The 26,342-nt window shown below is 41.5% G+C and overlaps 1 protein-coding gene across 9 annotated transcripts; it reads right to left on the reverse strand.

The window, feature by feature from the left end:
- Positions 1-212: 212 nt before the first annotated feature.
- LOC133346612 (histone-lysine N-methyltransferase SETDB1-like) lies at positions 213-24,733 on the reverse strand. Of its 9 annotated transcripts, none has more exons than XM_061558305.1 (27): positions 24,684-24,733; positions 22,642-23,154; positions 21,928-22,115; positions 21,578-21,639; positions 21,098-21,227; positions 19,760-20,002; positions 19,425-19,626; positions 18,572-18,645; positions 18,184-18,374; positions 17,237-17,351; positions 16,694-17,075; positions 16,395-16,541; positions 15,512-15,653; positions 14,151-14,342; positions 13,618-13,970; positions 11,955-12,071; positions 11,601-11,770; positions 11,169-11,274; positions 10,032-10,162; positions 8,090-8,298; positions 7,154-7,261; positions 6,904-6,935; positions 5,052-5,079; positions 4,510-4,705; positions 3,474-3,766; positions 3,250-3,338; positions 214-3,087 (listed from the first exon to the last, which is right to left on the reverse strand). In XM_061558305.1, exons 2-27 carry the CDS (start codon positions 23,133-23,135, stop codon positions 2,970-2,972), a joined length of 4,512 nt encoding a protein of 1,503 aa, XP_061414289.1. In that variant the 5' UTR covers positions 23,136-23,154; positions 24,684-24,733; the 3' UTR covers positions 214-2,969. The 9 variants fall into 9 exon arrangements, with proteins under 9 accessions (XP_061414296.1, XP_061414289.1, XP_061414292.1 ...); XM_061558308.1 differs by having other exon boundaries at positions 22,642-23,157; positions 24,684-24,726; XM_061558309.1 differs by having other exon boundaries at positions 24,674-24,714.
- Between the last annotated feature and the right edge of the window lie 1,609 nt (positions 24,734-26,342).

The raw sequence follows: 26,342 nt of genomic DNA on the forward strand, positions 1-26,342 counted from the left end.
CCTTCTACGTGACTTTACCGAAAGAACCAAGAATATGAATCCCTGCAGTCACGAAAGCTTTAAATCAAAATTTATTTGTACCAAGTTGGGAGAATCAGGCCATCACCAGGATTCCTTTAACCTTAAAAAAAATACATAAACATAACCTTACAATTAGAAAAGTTCGATTGAATGCTTACAATTTTCACTGCAAGAGATACCAAGAAAACGGAGTAAATTTAAATCCCAACACAAACTCATGAAATAAAGTATATATTAAATCAAATAAAATTCATGTACACACAAAATCCTTCCAAGTTATTTACTGAAAAAGATATAATTTACAGTATGTACATTATCACCACACAATCAGCAATAGAGCATTGTTAGATATTACCACACCGGCTCTAGGAGCACCAAGTGAGTGGTTAGATCAATTCTATTAACCTTAAAATTTTACATTTCAAACAGAATAAATGGGATTGAGTTCAGATGGGGCAGAAAAGTAAAAACTAGCTCCTCCTGGGATCCAGCACTTGGAAAGAGAAGAAAAAAAATCCATACATCTCAGCTCTGCCCATCAGGGGCAAAACCAATCATAACAACCTTTTATATTTCACTGCAGAGTATTTATCATCTTTTAGCACCCATGTGGCACACTATCACTGGCCCAAGTCATAATTGCACAAATCCCCAACGCCACTTCATTTGGGACAAGTGCCAGGCTTTGTGCTTGAGGTGTTTTAATGGCTAGCGCACAATGGCACTTGTATTTGATTAATCACGTGAACATGGATTAATCAAGCAATATAATTAAAAACGCTGGTGGGTTACAAAATGTTAAGAGTACACTGTAGTGTTGTACGGTAAAAGTCTTAATTTAAATACTGGTCTTAGCATGTACATCTGTTCAGTATTTTTTTACTGAACACAGCAGATTTTGGTTATTTAACAAACTATGGTTGTCTAATTTCTATCTTTTTAAGCTTGCAAAAGCATATACCTTTACAGTACACTTACATTATAATCACATGAAAGCCCATTGAAGTCAATTGCCAACAAATCCAATTTATCCAGGAAAACACCACAGTTTAAAAAAAAATTCACATTTGGATTTTTTTTTTAATCTGTACGATACAAAGTGACCTGTGCATAAATATAAATGAAACATATAACGGGGCAAAAACAATGTGCTGTAAATATTGGATAAGAGGCACGTGATCAGTCTTTAAAAAAAAGTACTGTTATTTTAATTACGGTAGTTTGTTACACAGGTCTTCTTCTACTTGCATACGTAGAGGTGATTGGCAACATTAAAATAACCAAGTCAAGATTAATGAACCAGTGGACAGCTTATGAAGTGGCTTAGAAATCTGCAATGCCACCAGCAAACGATAGAAATGGGCACTGATTTACAACATGGTCCAGTTTGATTAGTGTCCGCGGTCACATTGTGTGCGTTTCCATCTTCCAGGGGTGTAAAAGATGACCGCATCTCTCATGCAATGTTCCGAAATGGTTCAATGGGGACCATTGTTTCTGGGGTAAGGCCTGAAGGGTGTTTTTTTGGGGGGTCTTCAATCAGATGTTTTTTTGGAGGCATTGGTATTAGGTGGGACATTCGCATATCCTAGAACTATACCAGTGCCGCAATATTGAGGGGGGATGCTTTAAGACCTTTAGCCCGATCCCAAAAAAGGCATGCGAGAGGAATGGCTCTAAAAATATTTTAAAGATGCCTTAGGCTTTACAACTAATGATAAACATTTTCACATCAGCAATCATATAGAGTAGTCACTTGAACAGAGAATGTCGTCAATATCATAGCAGTTGACGGATACACAACTGGGATTCTGATATTGGTGTATTTCTAACACCAAAGGGCAAATATTAAAAAAAACTGTGCATGACTTTTTATCATTGGCCGACTCATATTTCTGTGTTCCCGACGCATATTTAATGGAAGCAATTTGTTTTGCACTTTGCAGTCTGCATTAGAAATGCGCTGATGAATAAAGATCAGCTGCTAGGTTCATGAATAAGATTTAGCACATTCGTGAATGTAACATTGCAAGAAGGAAAACTGAAAATTTACCGATGTCAGAGGAAAAAGAAAAAAAAATTACAATAAAGGACTTGAGCTTAAACTTAATTAAAAAAAACTCTAAAACAAATCCCAATTCTCACGTTAGTTTTTTATACAAAATGTATAACATGTCAATGAAAGCTCTGTACAGATGGATTACCTTATAATACTAAAGTACACATTTCCACAACATTCCAAGGCATAATAAAGAAAATAAAAAAATGAACACCCAACTGTAAAAAAATACTGGACGTTAAACGTTTATTTCAAGCAACATTTCCGTACATCGTAACTACAAATTATTAAACAAAAAGTCACGTTTCAAGTGGAATAATTAATTTACCAAATTATATGCAACAGCCGTGTCAATACCCAATTAGATTTCATTGGCAATGCATAACAAATAACGACTTCTTTTTTGGGTATTACATCTCATTACAAAAGAAATAATAATAAAAAAATCACACAATCCAATATCTGCACAAGCATTATACAGCATTTAAAATTTAAAAACGAGGTCAAAACACAACATTTACAGGAATTTAAATATTCATAAAACATGTCAAATGTGTTCCAAGGTTTACTTCAGTTCTGAAATGGCAACGGGTGTCCAAAAATTTAATGTGCTCAAAAGTAAAGTATGCTGATATGATGCATGTGTTTTTGTCGAAATAACCAAGGCATAAAAAAATGGTAAACTTTAACGGTTCTTAAGCATTTCATTTGTTTTATTGTAATAGTTTAAAGTTATGTCAAGCAATCACAACCGTGGAGAGAAAGCGATGTCAGAACAGTGGCACCGAGAGTCGAGGTTGAAAGGAAGAAAATTAAACAGCATGGGCCCCCATACTTACAGGGGCCATTGTGGTTGTCTGTGAGACGAGCTTGGGGTTTTCTTCAAGCACTACAACAGCCTTCCTCTGCATTCAGTGGAGCCACAGTAGCAGAGCAGCTCTTTACCTGGCACGCTGCCCACTTCATAGCTGTAATCCCACGTCAGCTCTGTGCCTGCCCGAATGCGCCTGTATCGTGGAACACAATGGGGGAAAAAAGGATTTAAAAAAAACATGTTTATTGTAACAGAAAAGAAGCAGGCCTGGCCATGATAAGGCATTTGACATAATTTAAGAGAATCGGAGAATAAAGGCTGCCTTAAAGTGCTGCATATGGCGATGTCTACTTACTTGCTGGCAAAGAAGGCTACCCAGGGGAAGCGCAGATCATGGGTGTCCACAAATACATTTTGTACAAAAAGGTTTGGACTGCAGCTATGCTGGAAGGCAAAAAAACACAACTAATTAATACTGGAACACATTCCAAATATGACCGAGCATAAAAACACATAACAAGACAACGCAAGGTTTCAACGCATCCACAAAATGTTAAATGCAACACAACGTGTGCTAACATTGAGGTATCGGCCGAGATTTCCAATGAGTTTCGCATCGATGATGTAGCACGAGTCCTCGCCATCAAAAAACTCGCGCGTGCTCTTCTTCTCCGGCTGGTTGCCGCCTTCGCCCGTGCCGGAGCCCCCGCCACCGGAAGGGCCGCCCCCCTTCTGCCCGGGCCCGGACTGTGTCGACACCGGCCCCCGCCCCAGCTCACGTCGCATCCCCGTAGACTTGACGGCGACACCGCGTGCCGTCGTCTTGAACGCAAACCCTCGCTTCACGGCGACCTGCCGCTTCAGCGGACGATCTGCCGGCAAAGAGAAAATTTAAATGAGACGCAATTGGTGAACAATAAATTACGGCTGATGTTACTTTCAAAGTTCAAGTCGGTGGTGCTTTGCGCGAACAAACATGGGGTGACGGGCAATTATATATATATATAATTATCTATGTTGGCAACCTTCGCCTGGTGGTGGAAATTATCTAATGCAGGGGATATTTTCTATAAGAGAATAATTGTCGATTTTCCACAAAGCATATTCAATTTTATCGAACCCAGTGCTCTGGGTACATATGTATGTTGAACTTCTTTCGCACCATACGTAGCCAACGGTGCTAATCAGAGGTGCACACCCATTAGCCATGAAGTAGGTGAATAAATTCAATCCCTATTCGATACGAAAAAAATTGCATTGAAAAAAGGAACTGGTCAAACTTTTGAAAGTATTGAAAATCAGATCAAGGCGTTTTGAGTAAACAAATGTAATGTTACATTACCAAGATCTGCATATATTACAAATAAACAGATAAAGAGAGAACAATATGCTCTCACGGCCAAGACAGTTCTCCAATGCACAAAATATAATGGTAGATAAGTAAAGCAATGTCAGTCCATTAGGTAACAAAATAGACAGGGGTCCATTTCATCACATAAAAATAAAATTTTAGTCCAACAGCCGATGCACGTTCTGAAGACGGCAATAAGTATGCAGACCACACCAGCACAGAAACCATTAGACATACCCCCCACCTCTCCCAACATCAACTCACCCAAGTCACTGTCTGTGCCAGATGAGATTGTCTGCACATCATCACTGTTTAAAGTTGGCACAGCATTGGTGGAGCCCTTCTGCAGGAGACCATTGGATAGCGGTGTAATACCGCCACCTCCTGCCCGCTGAGTCCTGTTCACTCCAACGCTTCCTTGAAATTCACACTCAGAGCTGCTCGACAGAATCATAATCTCCTGCATCACGTCACATGGGCCAGAAATTGGAACTCTTAATTAACTTGCAGCATGTGAATTTCCAATGTGCGCACTCTGTGTGCATGCATTTTAAGAATGCAAGAGTTAATAAAATGTCAAAGAAGTTTAGTGGTGTGGTTCATGAAAAATGTGACAACATTCTGGCATACGTGATGAGACATTAATCTACGAATGTGATGACCTCTTGGCCTTGACAATAACTGTACAGTAGATTAATGCAACTGCAATGTCATGAAAGCTTTCATCCTCATCAGAGTGTAATCATGTAAACATAATTGAGTTTTTCAATCTGGGAAACAAAGACAATTAAAATACAATTTCTCACATCATCTTTGGGATCCACTGCTCTGTAGCTGAGAAATACAAAAAAACGTGTTAGTCAGCTATACAAAACATTTGTTCAAAATTATATTCAACACAAAGTGAAAAAACACCATTCATCACCATCGTATAATCTGTTTATAATCCACTGGCGGCCAATTATATTTTCTATTGTATATTATAATTCCCATTAAGCATATCAAAATTATGACCTCCTATATATTCCCACCTGCACTGTGGTCTTAAGATGCCATTGACTTCTGATTTGTTACGCCCTCACGGAACCATCACAATAAATAAACAAGCCAGCATAAGTCACTTCATAAAACAAGACGCATAACAAACCAATATGTATGGACAAGCTGGCAAAGACTAATTAGAGAATCGATTGAAATTGAGAGAAACAGAAATAACTTTAATCGCTCAGACAGCTACAGGCTTAGTGCGGCCTGGAAGCATATTATTAAATAAGATACATTACAATTCCTTATAAGGGAAACAAACACTAACTGATTACTAATGAAGCATAATCACAATAAAACACATTCCAAATGATTACTAATCTACAACTCGCATCGTAACAATAGCCTGATTACTAATCTAGTATATAATTACTATCACTCCCTCCTTGAATCTTTGCACCTGATGAGTTAATGAGTTAATGATGACGTCACCCTGCTGCTGCTCTATATAAGAACGGGAGACACAGCAGAGCCTCACCATTCTGGCGAATTGCCCGATGATGCTGGATGCAATTACCAGCGAAACGTCGTACTCAAATTGTAAATGTTGTGGCTTCAACACACCGGTGGGCTTAAGCAGTGAACTATTTGTCTTTTTTCAACGTGACACTTTTTTACTGATTGGCCATGTCGGGTGGTGGAGGGTTACGACACATTTAGAAATAACGCGATCTAAACCCAAAAACGTTGATTATGAACAACACTGGTCGCGAAAGCCTACGTGTTAAACTGAGATGGTTATTCAAATTAAGCAGTATGGTAGTGCCACCGTGAAGCCATACGTTGTCTATCAGTTACAAAAGCAAAGACAAAGCTCCCCCCATATGACTTAACAGACTGTTGGGGCAAGTGCAGTTAAGCGAGAACCTATGAAGGCAGGCACGGCACACGAGGGGGTGGGTGGCCAACACCACGCCCGACCGCCTTTGTCTCCGAAGTGGTGATGTTTACACACCACACCAGGTGCTCATTTGAGGCTGCATAGACCTAGAGGTGGTCCAGGACCAGTTCAATAATGGTATTCAAATGAGACCTTAAAAATTTACAATTTACAAAGGGCTTATTCAATTGTGTTTGTATTTTACCGTTTCCTGATTAACATTAAAATGTACTGCATCTTTCAAACACGTGCATTTTTTATAGCACAACAAAGCTAAGAACATGAACACAGAATGTTACAATAGATTACATTACTTAAATATCCTTTTCCCAGTGTTAATTATAATTATACGAATAATTTAATCCAAATTATGTTATTGTTGTTATATCTAACAAGCCTAAATAATATTAGTAAGTGTTAAGGAGTTCGTGCAATTCGCTATAAACCTGGTGGATCTGTGTTTAATTCCCAGCCACGGCTAATATTAGTAACGTGCAATATCTGAACCGCTCCCGGCTCCTCTTCACCAACCCGCACTGACCAGAGTGGTGAAAAATGGTCAAACATCTACAATGGCTCAAAGGCATGGGTAGACCTTCATCCAGAAGTCGACTGACAAAAAGTCTGCAATTATTAGTTTATCTACATTAATGATGCAATGAATATGCTTTCAGCAACGAGTTCATAATGCACCGTTTCATTTTGAAATTAGATTTCTAACACCAAATACTTACTGTGGAGCAGAAAGTTGTTTCGGTTCGGCAGCCTGTAATCAGAGATGAAAAGCAATCATGGAATTAAAGAACACAGCCAAACTGTAATTACAACACTACCACCAATGGTAAAATGACCCTTAAGGATTTTTGTTTATTTTAACCCAAGTGTAACTCACATTTTCAGCAACTCCATACTCTCCTATTATCACAAAATCAAGAGATTTGATCAAAATTTGTTTAAGAACTAAACACCCATAAGGGCACTGACCTTGCTGGAATCCTTGGTTAAGTCTTCTACATTTTTGAAGGAAGAACGACTGTCAGAGTCTTGCACCGTCAGAGCATCGAGTTGGTTGGCGCTTAGCCACGACGCTACCTACAGAAGAGAACACAACACACTCTAAATACATATTCAAATCTCACAAATATAAACAGCAAATAAAATCAACAAAATACATTCAACACCCAATTGTCAGTATATACCGTCACACACGAAATAATCAATACCAATATTTAGAAATTAGTATAATAAATTAGGTTGTTGCCATATCAGGCAAAAGTTGTAAAGCATTCTCTCTTTGCAAGCGACTTATTTTAGTTTGACGAAATCAACTGTTATACAACAATACTGTGCTCTAACGTCTAAGCATCTCACTTTCACCAACCCACATTGACCAATGTGGTGAGGTATGGTTAAATAAACCCCATGATCCGGATGGGAGGGCCTCATCCAGCAGTGGGCTGACAAAACAGCTCAACATGGACAGTGTAGCTTCAATCCACAGCATGCGTTCTCTTTAAGCAAAGATGGTTATTGTAATATTTTACCCTGCCACCCAGTACTCGCCACATTGGCGTGCTACGAAATGCAGTGCCGTGGTGGCGAGATGTTCACTCCCTCCCCTGGTATGCAGGATGTCGTGGGTTCGATCCTGACCCCGACACCTGTATATTTGGAGTTTGCATCTTCTCCCCGTGGTGGCGTGGATTTTTCTCCGGGTCCTCCGGTTTTTCCCTCCACATTTAGAATCAACATGCGTTTAAGATGAAGTGCCTGCTATAAATTTCCACGTAACAAGTCGCTTTGTTGAGCTATCATTTGCGGCCAGGTTACTTCTGAAAAAAAAGAGCGATATAGCTCCATGGGCCTTACCTGGTAAAATTAAAAAAATTACTTGACACTGCACACAATGTGGACTCCCACCTTGTGCTTGGCTGTCTCCGAGTTTACGGGCGGCGTTGGGGGTGCGGGCGACGAGCTGCAAAATGGAGTGGCGTCCGAGCCGTCCGGCGGTGTGGTCGTGCTCTGCTTTTGCTTCTTCTGCAGCTTCCGCACAAATGCCATTGGGACGTTGCTGGAGCCACCGCTGCTGTTTCGACCAACCCGGTCCCGGTCGCGTTCTTTGTCACGGGCTGTTCATATTGCCAAGACAATAGACAATTACATGTGTGTAGCCCCTTTTTATCAATACACTGCTGGGTGAGGGCCTTCTCATGCTGTGCAGCTCAAGGGGAATTGGTCATTGCGGATCAGTAAAGACAGGAGCAGTATAGATGCGGGGGCATAGAAAGTGCAGCACAATGGATTTTACTGCATTGCCCTCAGCTGTGTATAACGTAGCCTGGCAGCAGCCTACAGCCTGATGTGCAAAATGGTCACAATCTATGTACTTTTCAGGCTAAACAGAAATTTGCTTCTGAGATCTGACAAGATTGGGCACATTCCTAGTAATTTTTCATAGGCATTACAGAAAATGTAAATATCAACACAAATATATGAATAATCCGAGATTTAGATTTCACGTTCAAGTTTTCACAATTACATTTTTTTTCATTACGATTGATGAGGTAGGCAGCTTGGGTAAAGGTTATTGAAGATATGAGGGTGAATCTTGATTTGAAGCTTTGGTGACTGCAGGAATTCATACTCTTTGGTTCTTTCGGTAAAGTCACGTAGGTAGAAAAAATAATAGATCACAACGTTTCGATCGCCACGCAAGCAATCGTCCTCAGGTGGGATAGACAAACAGGCTGCTGAAACAAGTCCTTACATATATATAGAGCCGAGAGGGGGGGGGGGGGGTGAATACAATAGGGAAAATATTCATGGATGGAGAGAATGTAAAAACACAACTCTAAAACTGGATGAAGTTAATGTTTAAAATTCAAAGTCAGCTTAAACTTATAAGATGAGTGGAGAGAAGTGTTTAATACAGACATGAATAAAGACAATCAAATATCATCATTAACAGCAATGAGTTCCAAATTTGCACTGATCAGCACGTTTAAGTATGATCAAATAACCCCAACTTGACTGACATGGAACTACTCATCCAACAGTAGATTGACAAAATGATGTAAATATTTTTTATATAAGCAAACAGGTAGTTACAAATGCTGAGATACGTAGCTCAAATTATGCTGCCGTATGCAAATGTTGCACACTATAAGGCGAATTAGTTATCAAACTACTAATGGAGTGGCACTCAACTCATTTGGCAGCAACTGAGCCAGTGGTTGAAAATCTTCATTCCAATGGATTTATACAGCATCATGGGATGCAGCTGCATTCATGCGCGATGTAAATCCATATTCTATTGTGTAAAAGCTGTTCATCTCTCCGTGGGGATGACCCCTATTTAATTTCCCACAAAGCAAGGAGAGTAACAAATGCCTCTAATTTCGCAAACTAGAAAAAAGGCTTTGGAAAGATTATGCTAATTTTAGAAATTCTCAAACCTGTTGACCTCAGGTAGCCAGAAAATGGCATTACATCAATGAACTGTACAGACCTTTGAGTGTTAACCCATTATATGTGGCGGTTTTCTTTCGGGACTTCAGTGTCATCCCCTATATGCAAAACACTCAGTGGTAATGGCCAAATATCCCAATATGGGACCCTCCTGAAAATAAGTACAGAGACGGAGTGACAACTTCCTAAATAAATAGCATTAAGATTGAGTAGCAGTGTTTGATCAACGCTCAAGAGATGATGAACTTTTCAACAACAAAAAATATGGTGTAAATGTGATGTGATACGTGCTTAACATGTTGAGTAAAGATTTTAAAACGAGTATGCAGTCCAGCTTGATAGCGATAGCCACAAGTAAACATCAGGTCTGGTGGCAAGGTGCCATGCAACATACCCCTGGGGCTCCTGTACTCAGGGTGGTCGTTACTGCAGAAGCTCTCGCTGTCGTCACTGCCCTCATCATCGTCGCCCCCCTTCACATTGACGCCGCTGCTTTCACTGGATGCCAGCGCCTCACTCTCGTACCTGCACACGCGAAGATGTCACCTCTCCGTGCTTGGGGTGTCCAAACCTTAATAGGGCCATGACCCGCTCTGGCATATTTGAGGCAATCGTTTCCAGCAATCATCACTGGCAGCAGCACATTTAGTACAAGCTGCTGTGAACCTGCTATGGCAATGGCATAGAGCGATGGATTTCTATTCGGTCAATAAAAACTGTTTGTAAAGTTTGATGAGCAATGTATTTTCGCTGCAAAGCACACAACCTCGTGTCGTCATGTGCTCTCTGTTGCGAGTGGAAGTTACCATCCCAGTTACTGACTCTAGGAATGTTTAGCAATATAAAATGGTGGCAGAAATAATTGTCAGTGACAATTGATAGCAACTATTGCAATCAAATTGACCTCACTTTAATCTGCATTACATACTTTTTTCCCCACAAACAATTTTATGCAATACACAAGCTTTCAAATTTAGTGTCATTTTACATCCTGACACGTTTAAGCTTTGATCATAATATTTAAGATCACCATCTTTATTGACAAGCACTGCCATGTGAAACTAAACACGTGTAATAAGCTGACATTAGGGAAATGACCTCTTCTCAAACACCATTGCCATGATTCTCTAGTCACTGTACACAACATTAGTTTGATATACATTTTTTCAGTTTACAAGGCAACATTGGTTATTTTTAAGTAAGTAAAAATGTATGTAACCCTGCTATCTGCCCCTAACATCTCAAACATTAAAGTTACATTGTTTTCCTGTTTTAATTAATGGCAGATGTACTCAAAATAGACATAAACATTCAGTTAAGAAGTTTAAACTCTGAAATCAAATTCAGTAGGATTTAGAAAGGCACTAAAATACCTTGGTGACTAGGTATGAAATGTATTTCCATGTCAAGATTCAAGAAATGCAGTAATAAAAAAAAGCAAAGCTACATGTGTTGCAATATTTTGCAAGACTATAGTGGGCTGGTACCTCTCTGATACGTTATTAGTACCGAAAGCCATAGCTATGCGTACCCATCCTTGTGTCGCTCCACACTCTCAATGTAGTCAAGGTTGGCAAAATACTCGTCACCCATCTCCAGCCCCTCTTTGTCGGCAGTGTCGTCTGTAAGGATCTTGCCTTCAAAGGACAATACAAAAATATGAATAACAATTCCTGCTTTGGCTCAGTTCATGCACCCAAATCCATTTCCAAGCAGTGAAATGTGACAATTTCACACCATACATTCTGATAAACAGCAAGGCGAAATTAAAATCTCAAAATTTGCACTACGTTGATCCGATTTGCGGTATACGATTCATGTATTAAAAAGGAAATTAAGCAGTAACAACCAATTGTTATTAAAAACCCAAAAACAACTCGTCTTTCACACAGCAAATGTAAAAAAACACAAGCTTATATTCTCATGACAGGAAAAAGACTCAAGGAAATCGCCAAATATATACCTGCATAGATGCAAACGTAGGATCCTTTGCTGATGTCATCCAAGCAGCGGATGCCCCAGCCCTTGTTTTGAGTCTTAAAGAGCTGCAGCCGCACCTGCAGGCCATGCTGTACCAGGCGGTTCTGGCACATCCGCACGTTGCACTTGCACTGCTTGTTGCACTCATAAATCCTGACGCATAAAGGCACATAAGGGGAGCGTAACATTAAAGTGCAACTGTGCAGAGGTCCGCTATGCATCCTGTCAGGGGCGCAAGGTATCGCACATACGTACAAATCACTTGTGTGATAACACCGCACCCGCAAGTAGGCATAAAACATAACATTCCCATGGCAGGGTGCTCATGCTTTATTACCCTGTTGGCAAGCACTCTTCAAGCCTCTTGTTGTGGTATCCAGCATCCGGGTTGGTCTGGCCTCCTGGGCTGCAGCCAGTTGCATCCATCGTGAGCTGCTGGCATGCACACTTGGACCTGATGCCAAAATAACAGGTTACAAGATCACCTGGCAAAGGGCAGAGCTCTGATCTTGCCAACAAATAACAGTGCAAGCAAATAAAATTATCTATTTGAACAAATATTTCACCAACAAGTTCAAGCAAGCAGAAGCTTTGGATACAGCAAATATGATATTCCTAAAGCCAAACTAAACACAATTTTCACATTAAATGTAGTGGTCACTTGTGACAATGTAATCCATTAAAAGTCTGAGCCTGAAAAAGGCATGAAGGTAACAACACTCAGGAACCACAAATTTATAAAACAAACCCTCGGAACCAGATTTTAAATGAACAATTGGACTCACTGCTTGGACAATCTGAATGTAAGTGCGTTTGAATAATGCCTCATACCTCATTTCTTATTTTATATGACCATAGGTTAAGTTACATTTAAAACGTTCTACTGCATATTTTCATTTCTTGATGTTACGTAAAAGTAAATAGTTTGTTGTGTATTTGTTAATGTTGCTGCTGTATACCCTTTTCGATATTTAATCAAATGTACGAGAGGCAGACCTCACTTAGCGCTCAAGATGCGTTCCTGGAGAAGTGAGCGCTATGAATCGTGATAATTGTATCGCAGGGGGTGAGGTCTGGTTGGCTCTTAGCATACGTCACTCTCATTGGCTGAGTGAATAATGGGAATGGGTGCGTTTCCTCGGCCAGCACTGCTGCGTGTTCTCACTCATTAGCACTTAATAGATTTGCTTCAATATTTTGAAAACATGTTCACCAGGACAAAGAACGCTATTACAAATCAGCCTTCTACAGGGTTGCGCTAAGCAAGCTCTGCCTGTATATTGTTTCGTGACATAGGTCTCCCTTGATAGACTTCGTCTCAATGTCCTCTTGTGACTGGCTTTAAGTAAATGCAAAATGAGATTGAAAATGTGAATCAATTGATATCTTAAATAGACAAATAGAGACAGGGTAAGGCCAAGACAGTGATGGGATATGAAACCACCATGCAAAGCAGGTATTATAGGCTATGGGGTTAAGTGGTAGGCAGGAGAGGGAAGTGCTGCAAAATCCATTGTTATACTGGACTTGTATGCTCCGAGCCTTCACTAACCCGCAGTGACCAGCATGGTTAATGGTCCAACTAACCCCATGACAAGTATGGCATGCGCAGGCCCTCATCCAGCAAGCAACTGACAAGGGGGCTACACCAAGCAGTAGGGCATCGGTCGTCGTTTTTTGCAAAGGTTTGTGGTTCAAAGCCAGCAACTCCCTTGGTTGATATGGTGGGTATGTAAACAACCCACCCTCCCTCCTCTACTTCCCTATGGATTTTAAAGAAGCCCATAACGTTATTAGAAAATTAGCAAGCTAAGTTTGCAGACGTCACAGTCCACATTTGCTAAATATGAAAATGACTTGCAAATTATCAATTGTGTACAAACCACACAGCAACAAATAATGTGATTTGAAAGGGCTGTTGTTCATGCATGCACATTTGAGTGACTAATTGTTTGCACAATGCAACAACAACAACAAGTGTGTCGTGTGGGGGTGCTCACTTGTCTTGACAGCCGTCGGTGCAGCTGCAGCACACGAGGAACTCGGAGCTCGTGTTGATGAAGACTCCATGCTCGGGGATGCGCACTTTGCTGTACGCGGCGTCCGGCGGCGGCTCCGAATCGATCTCGTTCACGCACGACACGGGCACATCCTCCACGCCGTTTGTGATGTCGCGAACGCAGTACAGCGGCTTCACGGTGCTGATGCGCCGCTCTGCCATCACGTACGGGTCGAAGCAAAACTGCTCGAGGAAGAGGAAGTTGGCGTACGTCTCGAACAGGTAACGCTGTACCTCCATCATGCAGCGCAGGCTGCGGCCACATGGCGCCCTGTACATCATGTGGAACGGTGCCTGTGTAAAAATGGAAAGTTAGACACGTGGCCACCAAGAGCGGCTCTTTGCAACAACAGCGACGCAGTCTTACAAATACACGGATCGTAATATAGTCAACGAGCAGTAAATAAGCCAACAAGTAACTGTTAGTGGAGGAAATAACGGAAGATGAGTCACTTGCAAAATTGCATTCCAAACCTTGCGGTTGATCTTCCGGCGTGCGCTGAGTCGCCTAAAGTCATAAAGGAGTGGAACTAGGAGTGGGTTCCTGCCCTTGTACTTGTCGAGGTTGGCTGGCCGTAAACTCCTCAAGCAGCTCTGGCCACATGCGTGTGGAACGTACAACAGCTTCTCTTTCGGCGCCTTGTATATTGGGTATGTTGCCAGAGCCTGAAGAGACATGAATGGAAGGCAACCACGACATCAGTGAAGCTGTACTTTTAACCCCTAATCAAGAATACAGTAAACTCTCAATATTTGTGGGCTTTCTAATCAGGGTTTGACACATTGGCGACAAATTTATTGCCGCGCCATTAGATTTTCTCGGGGTTGTATATTAAATGCTCGCGGCCATAGCATGCTACTACCCGACAAGAAGTGGTGACGCATGGGAGCGATGTAGATTTGTGAGAGCACAAAAGCTGGCCCACGCATCACTGCTCTGCCTTTCCATCTGCCTTTGTCTGCTGCAAATGCTCTTGATACTTGCATTGTATTTGTACCGTTTTGCCTTTTGGAATTCTCTGGTCTGATACTGGTGAGACAAGACCATAAAGAAGGCTGTCTCTAGTGTAGGCCTATCAGTAAAAAAACAATACATATATTACCAGAGCATGTTTATTTGCATGTTTTACCACAAATGCACATGGTTAATGCAGACCCGATTCCTTTCAAAAGGTATCTACTTGGTGTTTGACCATCTTAACACCTATTGACAGAAAAGCAAAAACCTATTCTTTTGTATACGAGGTATTACTGTACAATATATGTATAAACATAATATGTTATGCCGCCTAACTCTATTTTTATTTTTCTCTTTAAGTATTCATATTTATTTATAAGAAACTCCCACCATTCTCCATGAACGTGTCCCCGCGAATACTGAAGCATATACACATTCATATACGTACGTAACACACACATTTCAGGTTTCAAGTAATATAAACATGTACAGTACAAGCCTTTTGTCAATCCAATGCTGGGCGAGGGCCTCGATGCACCATGCGAGTCGTGGGAGTTCTTAGACCATACTTAGAACTTTAGAATCTAAACAATGCAAATCTGCTGCCCACAAACGTAGCTCCACAGTAGTCTATGAAACCTGTTATGTACAGTAGTTACCAATCCAACACTATCCAAGCACACTTTGCTCCCAAGATCTGACAAGATCAGGTGCGTTGCAGGACGATTTCATGTAATATACATTTTAGTTTATAGCTAACGAAACAAAAAATACTCATTCTAGATTTGAAGCTTTCGTGACTGCAAGGATTCATACTCTTAGGTTTTTTCGGTAAAGTCACGTAGGTAAAAAATGATAAAAATAATAGAATACTCACTTCCATTTTGCTATTGGTGGGCATGTACATCTGCGACTCTCCCACATTATGCGAGATGTCTTCCTGCACGTACTCGGAATGCCCGCGAACAACACGCTCCCCTGCAGAGCTACGAGCAGGGGGTCCTGTTAAATCCACTGGGCTGCAAAATATGAGAACGGCCTTAGAACGATACATCTGAAGTCATTTGTTTTGACAGGCAGGCAGAGTGCAAAATGAGCTCCCAAGTAACGATTTGCTCACCGAACCAACTCGCGATTTTATGAATTGTTACAAGTCTTCGTTGCGGGTAAATTCAAAAGTAGTGTTTTTTTTCACTGTGGTGAATGTAGCACAAGTGGTTCCCAGGGTCATTTGACTCAAATACATCCCATATATACATTCATTTATTAATAAAATGAATGACAGCCTCCCCGTACCATGTCGGTCTTGATGTTCGTTTGTAAAATACTTCCACAACTTGCTGGTCAGTTATAGTTGGGCTTTAAGAACTGTTCAGATATCATACTTTGTTTCTTTTTTTCGGTAAAGTCACGTAGGTAAAAAAATTAACAAATGAAATAAAATAGAATGAAAACAACTAAAATAAAATCACGACGTTTCGGGCGCAACACAAGCGTCCTTCTTCAGGTGGGGTCAATGTAGCGAAAACAAAAATCTAGAATTATGTTCAGATATCATTCACCACTGATGTTAGCTGTGGCGCCAGTCGAAATCAGGTCACCAAGTTCACAATCCATTGCATTAATCATTGTATCACTGCTCCTCCCATATATAATAGAAAAACATATATTCTTTACATGCATGCATCGTAACAGTAAAAAACTATTTAAAATCTGACTCAATATTTTGATAGCTATGGTCACAGATGTGAGTAACTCACCGTGGCATGTAGCTGTAGTTTGTGGCAGGCCAGCTGATATCGGAGTCAGTAATTCTGGTGGATGTGGTCACCTGGCGGAAGGTAGTGCTTTTCTTGGCCACCTGCTTACGGTTGGCCGAATTCAAAGACGATTCCGAATGGCTGGAGCTATAAGACAAATCAAACAGACCAATCATATGACAGGTATTTAACTATTGCATAATTATAATGTATTATTTTGCATAATTGCAATGTTATATTAGATGAAGTAAAAAAAAAACTGTAACCGGTAGCAACCAATAAGAACTGTATTAGCGCACCTCTGCCTGCTCAAGGTAGGCTTTCCATATGGTTGGAAACCGCCACTCTGTGACATCTGGGCACCGGGTTGAAGCACTGCAGAGCTGCTGGGACTTGTGGGGAACTGGGCTGAAGGACTGGGCATTGAAAAATTAAAATTCGTGGAAGATGGGAATAACGGTGGTCTTCCTAGTCTCTGTGGAGGACTTGTTTTGTCTATTGGAGGAATCCACGTTTGTGCATCCTGTATTGCGAATTGGGAGCTCAGCGACACCGCATGAGATATGAAAGGTGCCTGGATTGGGGAACCCAAAGCACTAGCTGGAGTTTGGGGTTTGGTGTGCTGCTGCTGGGGCTCCTGCTGAGGGTACTGAACAACAGGACCACCCTTGTTTCGTCCAGCTGCAAAAAAAACACAATGCATTAACCATGTGCACAGTTACAAATCTAGCTCAACATTCAATGCTGTAATTGAAACTACGAATTGTAAATCGTGAGAAAATTATACCAACAATCATTATTTTGGAATGGCTTTGGTGGCCAGTGAAGTTTCTGGGACTGACCAGTCGTGGGTCTCATCCGTTGTCCGGGTTTCTTTTCAGTGTGGTAGTGTTTAAGGGTATGCATGGGCTCCAGCCGTGTGGAGCCTCTGTAGATCCATTCGCAGCGCTCATCAATCTAAAAAGAAATGACACGCACTTGAGAGTTTCTGCCAAGTATTTTCACGTTCAATCTTCATTGCACGTACACATTTGAGATATTTAAAAATAAAAAAGGCTGAACTGGACAATGTAAATGAGAACATCAAAACTCCAAACATACATGCATCAGGGTTGGGATCGAATCCATGACCTCCTGCATACCAGGCGAGGGAGTTAACATCTCGTCACCATGGCACCTCACGCCCGCTTTCATGATCCACACCGCTCTCATGCATTTGTACAGTACAACTCGTCAGGTATTCACAGCCGTGAATAATTAAAACACAACCCCGCAAATTTCCAATAACACTCCAATAAATTTGCCGTGAATATGCAAAACCGCAATTATAAAATCCCTACGAATATTGAGGGTCGACTGTACATAATAAAATATATATGACCATGGTAATCACTTAATATTAGCAAACAGAAGAGCAGTGGTGCAGTGGTTATAGCACTGCGCTATGAACTGGCCAAAGTTTGATTTCCCAGTCACAACTAATACAGTATAGATGACATGTAATACCACCTTATCCGTTCCTGGGCCCACCCCTCACCAGCAATCTCATTAACCAGTCAGATAAATTTTGATTTAAAGCTTTCGTGACTGCAGGTATCATATTCTTGGTTCTTTTGGTAAAGTCACGTAGAAGGGAAATAATAAAATAATATAAATATAAAAACAATAACATTATTTTATTATTTCCCTTCTACGCGACTTTACCGAAAGAACCAAGAATATCAGTCAGATAAAGTATGGTAAAACCATATCCATGGCATAGCGAGGTCTTCAAGCTTGCAATTCTCACCAGGAATACGATTTTAACGAGGCTGCCATCAACCTCTTCAATACGAGACTTCCACCACGTGCCCTCCCACTCAGTCTTGATGTTCTGTCCAGGCTTCAGAAGAACCATGGGGCGGTTTGGGTATGACTTGATGTAGTCCTCCATAAATTCCCTGCTCGCACGATCATCCACGTCTTCCCAACTGTTGGTTACTACATGTGAAATTCAAGATTCATTATCGCAACACCACAAAACAAGAAAAAAGGTACAATCATCTCTCAGAAATCACCAGTCAACAATGTCATAGAGATGACACTTTTAGTTGTAAGAATGACATGTGATAAAGGTTGATGCAGAGGCATATAGAAAGATAATGTTAGTGTTGATTTTCAAGCATGATAGAACTTACACTGTCTGCATACTTCGTATAATTCTAAAAGTGTGACGTAGCTTGCATATCCATCATCGAAAAAAATGAGAAACCTGTAACAATGTATGAATATACAATTAAACTTCACATCCAGAAAATGCACAAACATTGCAAATTTTTGATAGTATTGAAGATTTGCATTGTTTAGATTCTAAAGTTCTAAACTATTTTCACATTAAACAGTCCAATTCACCATTAATTGCATTTATATCACATCACCGAGTTTCTGTTACAATAAACAAAACTTGTGCTCATCCCCTTTTGCTTACTGATTCTGCTGACATTTATAAAACAATGTCACTGGCCGCAAAATGAAAAAAATTGAAATCTGGTGTGCCATCCGCATAAAAACATGCGTGTCGTGCTGTGCAGTCTAGTCAATTCCAAGTCTATGTGCACTGTCAATATTATATCCAACCAATTCTGTGATTAGCTTGCAAAACAGAACGTCACTCATTACTTTGTAAACGTTAAATGTATACTGTATTACGTTTCATATTACAATCACATTTCCCAGAGCAAGGGTAACAATTTGCCCCCTCAATTCCATCAATTGTTGTAATTAAGGGCAGTTGTGATTGAATACGCACCACTTTTTTAAGAGTGTTGAAAATGACTTCAAGTAGTTGGGAGGATTTACACATTGTATACAATATACACAACTTGAAAAAAAAAACATTTAGATTCTAAGACACGTGATTTGATGCATTCATTGTACACTTACAAACTCTTTGAATAATACATGCAATATTCTACCGCTCTGCTACAGCAGAGGTATTCCAGCATTACCATTGTTAACCATGCAAAACACAAGCCGATTGATTATAATTACCTGTACTTGTTGGTTCTGTGTGGCGTCTCGGCCACAATGCCTGCGTACAGCCACACCGAGGTGCCGTCTTTGTATTTTGCCACAACTCTACTGCCGACAACAAGGCTCTCGGATTCCGGATGACGATCGTACGCTATGTGATTTCCTGACAGCAAGCTCTTCCCCTTGCTGTCAAATTTAACTTTGTACTTGAAGCCGCTGGCTTCTCGTATTGACATAAAGCAAACAAAAAAGTGATTAACTGTAAATCAAGCAAAATTCATGCAAAACGAATTACACATTTTGAAGTGCTTTTTCAGTTGTACTTAATCAAACTGAAGTGTTGGGATAGATACCGGATGAGACGATGGCTACAAGAATGCCACGGTGCCATGTCTTCGTCCGCTTCTTGCCAAGGACACGCATGCCCAGCAAAATCTCATCACCAACTGCCGTGGGCTGCCCAGACTCGAAGCGCTGCTCTGGTCGGATGCTGCCAGCTTCGTTATCTGCTCCGGGCTCCGTGGGCGATGAAGGCTGAGACTGGCTCCCCGTCAAGGAAGCAGCACTGTTTACCTCGAGTTGAGTGTCGGCATTAGCTGAAAACAAAAACAACGAAAACATCTGCCCTTTAAGAAATGGAATGACATCACAAGTGAAAAGATTTGCAAATGGACATTCGATTGAATATACCATGTGAAGTATGATCAATCATCTGCCATGGTGTACTGTTTAGCGCAATGGACTTGCAATAGTGGTCCTCAATTTAACACGTAGGTTTTCGCGACCAATATCATCCATAATCGAGGTTTTTTTGGGTTAGATCGCGTAAAACCCACCAACACCCGACACAGACAACTAGTAACGGTTGTCACATAAACAGCACATGCCAATTCGTCACTAGTACAGCACACCTGTGTATTGGAGAGCCAAGCCACAACATTTACAATCTGAGTATGACGTTTCGCCAGTAATTACAACTAGCTTTATCAGGCGACAGCCAGTTTCCTGGAGAAGTCCACCTGTTTCGTTCCTTATAGAGGCGTAGATGTGGTGACCACACTTCTGCGCTCTTGCGCAAAGTGGGGGAGGGGATTAATGAGCCAATGTACATTATGCATGCGCATTATACGAGCCCTTTGATCGGTCCTTCTTGTCCCATGTGTGTATTAAAATAGCCGTACCAACGGTAATCCATATTTAAGTATGGTGCCTTGTATAGGCATGCATTTAAACAATGTTTTATTTGAGGATTCGCTTCCACGCAGCACTAAGTCGGTAGCTATCCGAACGGGTGGTGGCGGGTTTCAACGACGCGATCTAACCCCAAAAAAACCTCTATTATAGTGCTCGTCAGTTCGATATCCCGGCATAGCAGTTGAAACACTGGGCAACTTAAAAAAAATCCCCCTTGCCTCTGTCCACCCAAGCAGTACGAATGGGTACACAATACATTGACAAGTCAGAGAAACGTGGGTAGTAGTCTGTAGACCTCTGAGTGCGGCGATTTTGCTCAAGCAGTGGCTTGAGCAAGGTATTGCTGGGCTGTTACTTCACCTTTTATCCAACATCAACAAGAATAGTATATTTAATATACTATGCAGTGACGAGTATGATGAAGTATGGTCAGACATGGTATGGAGAGGCTTTCATCCAAAAGTTGATTGATGAAGAGCTCTAAAAAGCATATGTACCTTTTTTTTGCGTGGAATCTCGCCACATAAAAGAATGGGCATCTTCTTTTACACGCATTTCCTTTATAGTGGAGAGGCAACATTGTACCTCCTTCATAGAATCTCTAATGACCATTATAATGGCTTTCACCTGTGGAAATATTCCAAACGTTACAACTGTAGTTAAGAGCTCATAAATATGATTTTTTAATATAAATATACAAAAAGATAATTGCATCAAGTAATGTAAATTAAAATCATACAACTGACTGCAGATTGCAACTGAATGTTGACTGTGGAACTGAAAAATGAGGTTACACAATTACATTTTAATTACACATTGGTTCGTTTACAAAAAATACTAAATTACTAGATACACGCTTTGTCACAAAACACGACTGTACTGATTAATGACTGAGCATTTTAATTGCCGACAAATACTGCACAATGTTTCACATGATATGCATTTATGCATATCTAAGGCAATAATAAAATAAATACCTCCTCTTCATTCAGATCCTTGATAGTTTTGCTTCGATTGGAGTCCTTAACATTTGAGCCTCCTGTATACAAACCGTACATAAATAATATACTATTAAGTGTCTGTACATTGCAGCATCTTTCACGTTCATGCCATTATTAGCACAATCTAAAAAAAATCTGTTTATTTGTTTAAACTGAAAGTTCCGTTTATCCAGTGACCCAGCTAGCCTGCAAGGGAGATCCGTGGTGCATCAGCACAGAACATTAAAGTGCAACATCAGAACAAAACGAGTCCGAGGTACAGGCAAAAATAATGCGTAAAGAACAAAAACTATAGTTACAAAATAAACATGCATGCAGTGACCAACCTGTTTCACTGTTAGCCTCAGCATCCTCATCCTCATCATCCAGGATTTCAATGATGTCATTCGATGTCTCTTTGCCAGTTGTGGTAGCCATTTCAATGGCAGCATCAGCAAGGGATTCCACTTCGTCAAAATTAAGCCCTAGTTTTATATACAGCTCTCTCACTTGTCCTTGTATATGGTTCACAGTCCTAAAGATCAAAATATATGTCATAGCAAGCAGTCGACATTAAGATGTAATATGTATATTTAAAGTATGTCCATTGGTGCAATGGGGCTTCTCCTGTTGGATCACACTCATAAAACTGTCCAACAGTCAGCCAAGTTTGATGCCAGAAGTACTCATACCTACCTGTCAACCCATTATCAGTGGCTTTCTTATCAGACCAATTCAGACCTTACTGGTCACCCCGTGCCCTTATAAATCTCAACGTTCATCCTACAGTTTCATCACAACGGAGAAACACAAACAAATAGACAAAAAAATGTGGCCGTATTGAAACGACTGTACACCGTATGGACCTGAAAACCCAATTTCCCTGTACAAGAATACGGGTAAACAATATGGATTGACAGGTATGAGTACTCATCTGCAAACGCGCCTATCCAACATACAATGGTGAGCATCCATGAAGCGTAGGCATGCAAAAGGCATGTGTGGCCGCCAAGTTCTGATCGAGCAAAGGGAAATAACACAAAATTCAACGCTATTCTTACATTTTAAAGCCACTGAAGATGTGGTCAATGTTAGCCACATTCTCCTCTCGCTGGGCAAGCAAAAGTTGCACCTCCTGCAACGTCATGCATTGCTTGTGGAAATCTGCATATTCCGCAAGGTGTTTGTCCACGAGTAACTCCATCTCCTCCATAGACACCACAAGGTCCTCCCCTAACCCATTGTCGGGATCCTCTTCGGTCTCTGTCCTCTCGCCATTTTGAGTCCCTGCTGCGCCTTCTGCAGCTTCGTCGGCGTTATCATCCTCAATCCTCTCACATACGTCACTTTTTGCTGACATCGATTGTTCCTCTACTTGCATGGGACTGCCATGAGGAACGTCACCAATTTCAGGAGTGCAAGGGCTTGCGTTCATGTTTGGCTGCGTACTCTCAGCTTGAGGTTCAGCCAACGACGTCTCCGTATCCTCACCCTTGTCAGCCATTTCCAACGCTTCTTCCATGACATCCTTACCAGTCTCGTCCTCCAAGGCCATGGTAAAGTGTATCAACAACCTGCTTCACAACATACAAATGAAGAGATCCCAACAGAACACACAACAAACGTGCCGTTGGTTCAACGTATACTCATGGACACTTAAAGCACACCATCTGCATACACAACCCAATATTTTCACAATCACGTCGAAGAAATCACCGAGGAACAAGACAATATGCCAACTTTTCCAGAGGACTTTCCTGGCGCAAGTCGAAATGTTGCCCTTTCTGGATAAGTCTCTCTTTGTTCCAAAACAAAAAATGGTAACCAAAAACACATTTTTGCATTGCATCAGTGTCCAACGCAAAACGCTCGGTTTCCCCCTTATACATACCGGAAATAAAAACATAACAGCAAATACATGAATGTAGTTACGTTTATACTGATGAAATTTGAATTGCAAACAGGAGTGCAAGACAATGTAGTAGTTTATTATCCTCTTGGCTATGTTGTCAGCGAGCTGAATGTCTCCTGAAACCATCATCGCAGGTAGCGCATTGTCCTGCAATGTTTGCAGTTTCATCTCACGCCTACGTATGGACAAACATTAATTCAACTATACGCATAGGCTCGATTATTTACGCCGAGTCCCAGCTTTCTGTCCTTTCTGCGTAATTAGAACGCCAGCCGCTCGGCCATGCCCACACGTGTGTTAAATTAGACACACATTGATAATTGTTTTTTTACCCTTTTATCCGGCAACAAAACTGACACCTTTTTTTACAAGGAGTCATGTTTGCATAGACCACAATACCTGCAGTCGTAATGCAAACAAAAAACATAACTCTGATAATGTATGCACTGTCCTTGAAGTTGATTGGTCCACACCCGAGACAGCTTTCCTTAGAGCCTAGTCTCACATGGTGTTGGACCAGATGACGCCAAAAGGCGCACAACTCATTAGGTACACGTGCACATACAGATTGGGCATTCTCAAAACAAACATGTGTACAGTCGCATGAATAAATACCACGCGTACTTATCCCACAACGTAGATGAACCGCAATTCGCCACCAAGCGGTGAAGTCACCACAGCGCGCTTGTGCCAGGCTACGTGCACTTCAAGGCCACGTACAAACACAGTCACACGGTATAATACTGAATATACAATCGTGCAAAATACATTCTATCCCCCTAGCTGGACTCACTGAATTGAACACATTCCCACGCAACGCCTGTCGATAAATGGAACATCGGTCACAAATAACAACACGCATTTTTGCCACATTACAGCACCGATCTGAGTGGCACAAATGATTAAATGTTCACGTTACCGAGGGGGATGAGTGGGGCAAGTAGGCCCGAGGTCACAGCGCGGGGCTTGCCTAGAATCCCTACCGAGAACGGACGACCTGAAGAGGCCGGGTCGGGCCAACAAACCTGCTTTCGGGTTCAATCAAAGCCGGGGTGGAGCAGTCGTTACGACGCTAAAAACCCGTCTCGTAACACATCCCCCCCCCCCTACTCCCGCTCTAACATTGCGTGCTACGATGATAAATAACAAAGAACACGAGACGATAATTCCCGAGCGCGTACAACGAAATACCGCGGCCTGCAGTTTCCCGCCTTTGTTCGGCCCTCTCGCCGAAAACACGTTCACAAATCGTACAACGGATAGGAGAGACCCTGGCCGGGGTTGGCGCGCGATTGGCAAGATTTGGCACGAGCCGAAACTCTGAACCAATCAGGAGCGGTGCCAGAGGAGTTCGCTGTCTATGCGCCTGTATGGAATCCAAAGGTAGATTTAACCCCGCCCCCTCTGTGTAGACCCCGCCTCCTCTGTTGACCCCGCCCCCTCGCATGGGACCGTAATCGGAAATGTAGAAATTGAGAAATTGTCGAGCGCTCGATAAAAAAAAAACTTCCTTAATAATGTACTGCCGATTATCAACAAAATACTCATCATTAGCGTCGTGGTCGAGAATATAAATAACAAAATAGATACGTAAACAATTTGTCTCATTCACATACTTGTCTCTCCACGTATTTGTTATTTTTTAAACAAACGAATTGTCTTGATTTAAAGCTTTCGTGACTGCAGGGATTCATATTCTTGGTTTTTTCGGTAAAGGGGAGTGTGGAATATGGAAACCCGAGTTCGATTCCTGGCCATGCGAAACGTTAGTGCTGAGTGATATCTGAATCGATCCTTAACATCCTATCTCCCTCTCCACCCTCAGGCCAAATCACCAAACCAAGACTGACAATTGTGGTTTCTCTTACTATACTTCACTACAACTGACATCAGCATATGATGGACCAGATGCCTTCATGCCGAAGTGGATTGACAAAGGGCTGGAAATTATTGTTCAATATATTTAAAATGAAATTGACCGCGAGCATGACGTGCATTTCGTGTAAATGTGTACTTCATACGGTCGCTGTGCAGATGCTTCATTTTCGTAAATATTTCACGAAAATGGAGCAATGATATGCGTGAGAGACTGACAGCGACATCCTGGTGGGAGGCAGTGGTTCATGGCTGAAGATGCTGGAACTGTTTAGTCCAGGGGTGTGGAACGTCCGGATACGGCCCGCGAAATCATTTGGTGTGGCCCTGCCAAGGCAACCGCAGGCGGGACTCGAAATTCAATAAATCTAGGAGCAAACCTGGAAAAGCAGTTGCGAGTAGCAACATCATCAGCTAACGGCTGACATCACACGCCTCGCCAAAGCGAAGCAGTTCCAGCCATCACATTAGGGGTGAGTTAATTAAATGTTTGACCAAATATAACAGGCAAATTTTAAGTTGATAATTTAGTATGGCATCGCGGAATGATGCTATAAATATCCAAATGGCCCTGGCAGAAACAAAGGTTCACCACCCCTGGTTTAGCCAATAACCATAGAAACGCACCGTGACATATTAGCCAATGAAATAAAAATGAGACGCATTTTTAGCAGCCAATCGATCAGGTGATGCCTACACGCTGTTAATACAATCGGTGGCTAATCATAAAAAAGCTAAATATATATAATAAAACCGAAACTCATGGTATGTACAATCCACTGCATATCACCTCTTTACCTAGAAGAAAACGCGTCTGTTTTCCTTTGGAAATTATTGCGATAGCATAACACGAATATGTTATGGGGGTTTCCCACGTTGCAAATACAACTGTAACGAGTCGTCCAGTGACTGCTCAATGATTACCAGACCAGTGACGTGCGGTGAGGTCAATGGTTGGGGAGGCACTGGCTCGTG

This window comes from Lethenteron reissneri, chromosome 24 (assembly GCF_015708825.2).
Source record: "Lethenteron reissneri isolate LAM-NWPU_2019-01 chromosome 24, ASM1570882v1, whole genome shotgun sequence".
Taxonomy (NCBI): domain Eukaryota; kingdom Metazoa; phylum Chordata; class Hyperoartia; order Petromyzontiformes; family Petromyzontidae; genus Lethenteron; species Lethenteron reissneri.

Coding starts and splice junctions, on each gene's coding strand:
- LOC133346612 (XM_061558305.1), bottom strand. CDS start 23,135: ATGGCCTTGGAGGACGAGACTGGTAAGGATGTCATGGAAGAAGCGTTG. Junction 17,352..18,183: donor TCGTTAAAATCGTATTCCTG/GTGAGAATTGCA, acceptor ATTTCTTTTTAG/ATTGATGAGCGCTGCGAATG. Junction 11,771..11,954: donor GAAGAGTGCTTGCCAACAGG/GTAATAAAGCAT, acceptor TTTATGCGTCAG/GATTTATGAGTGCAACAAGC.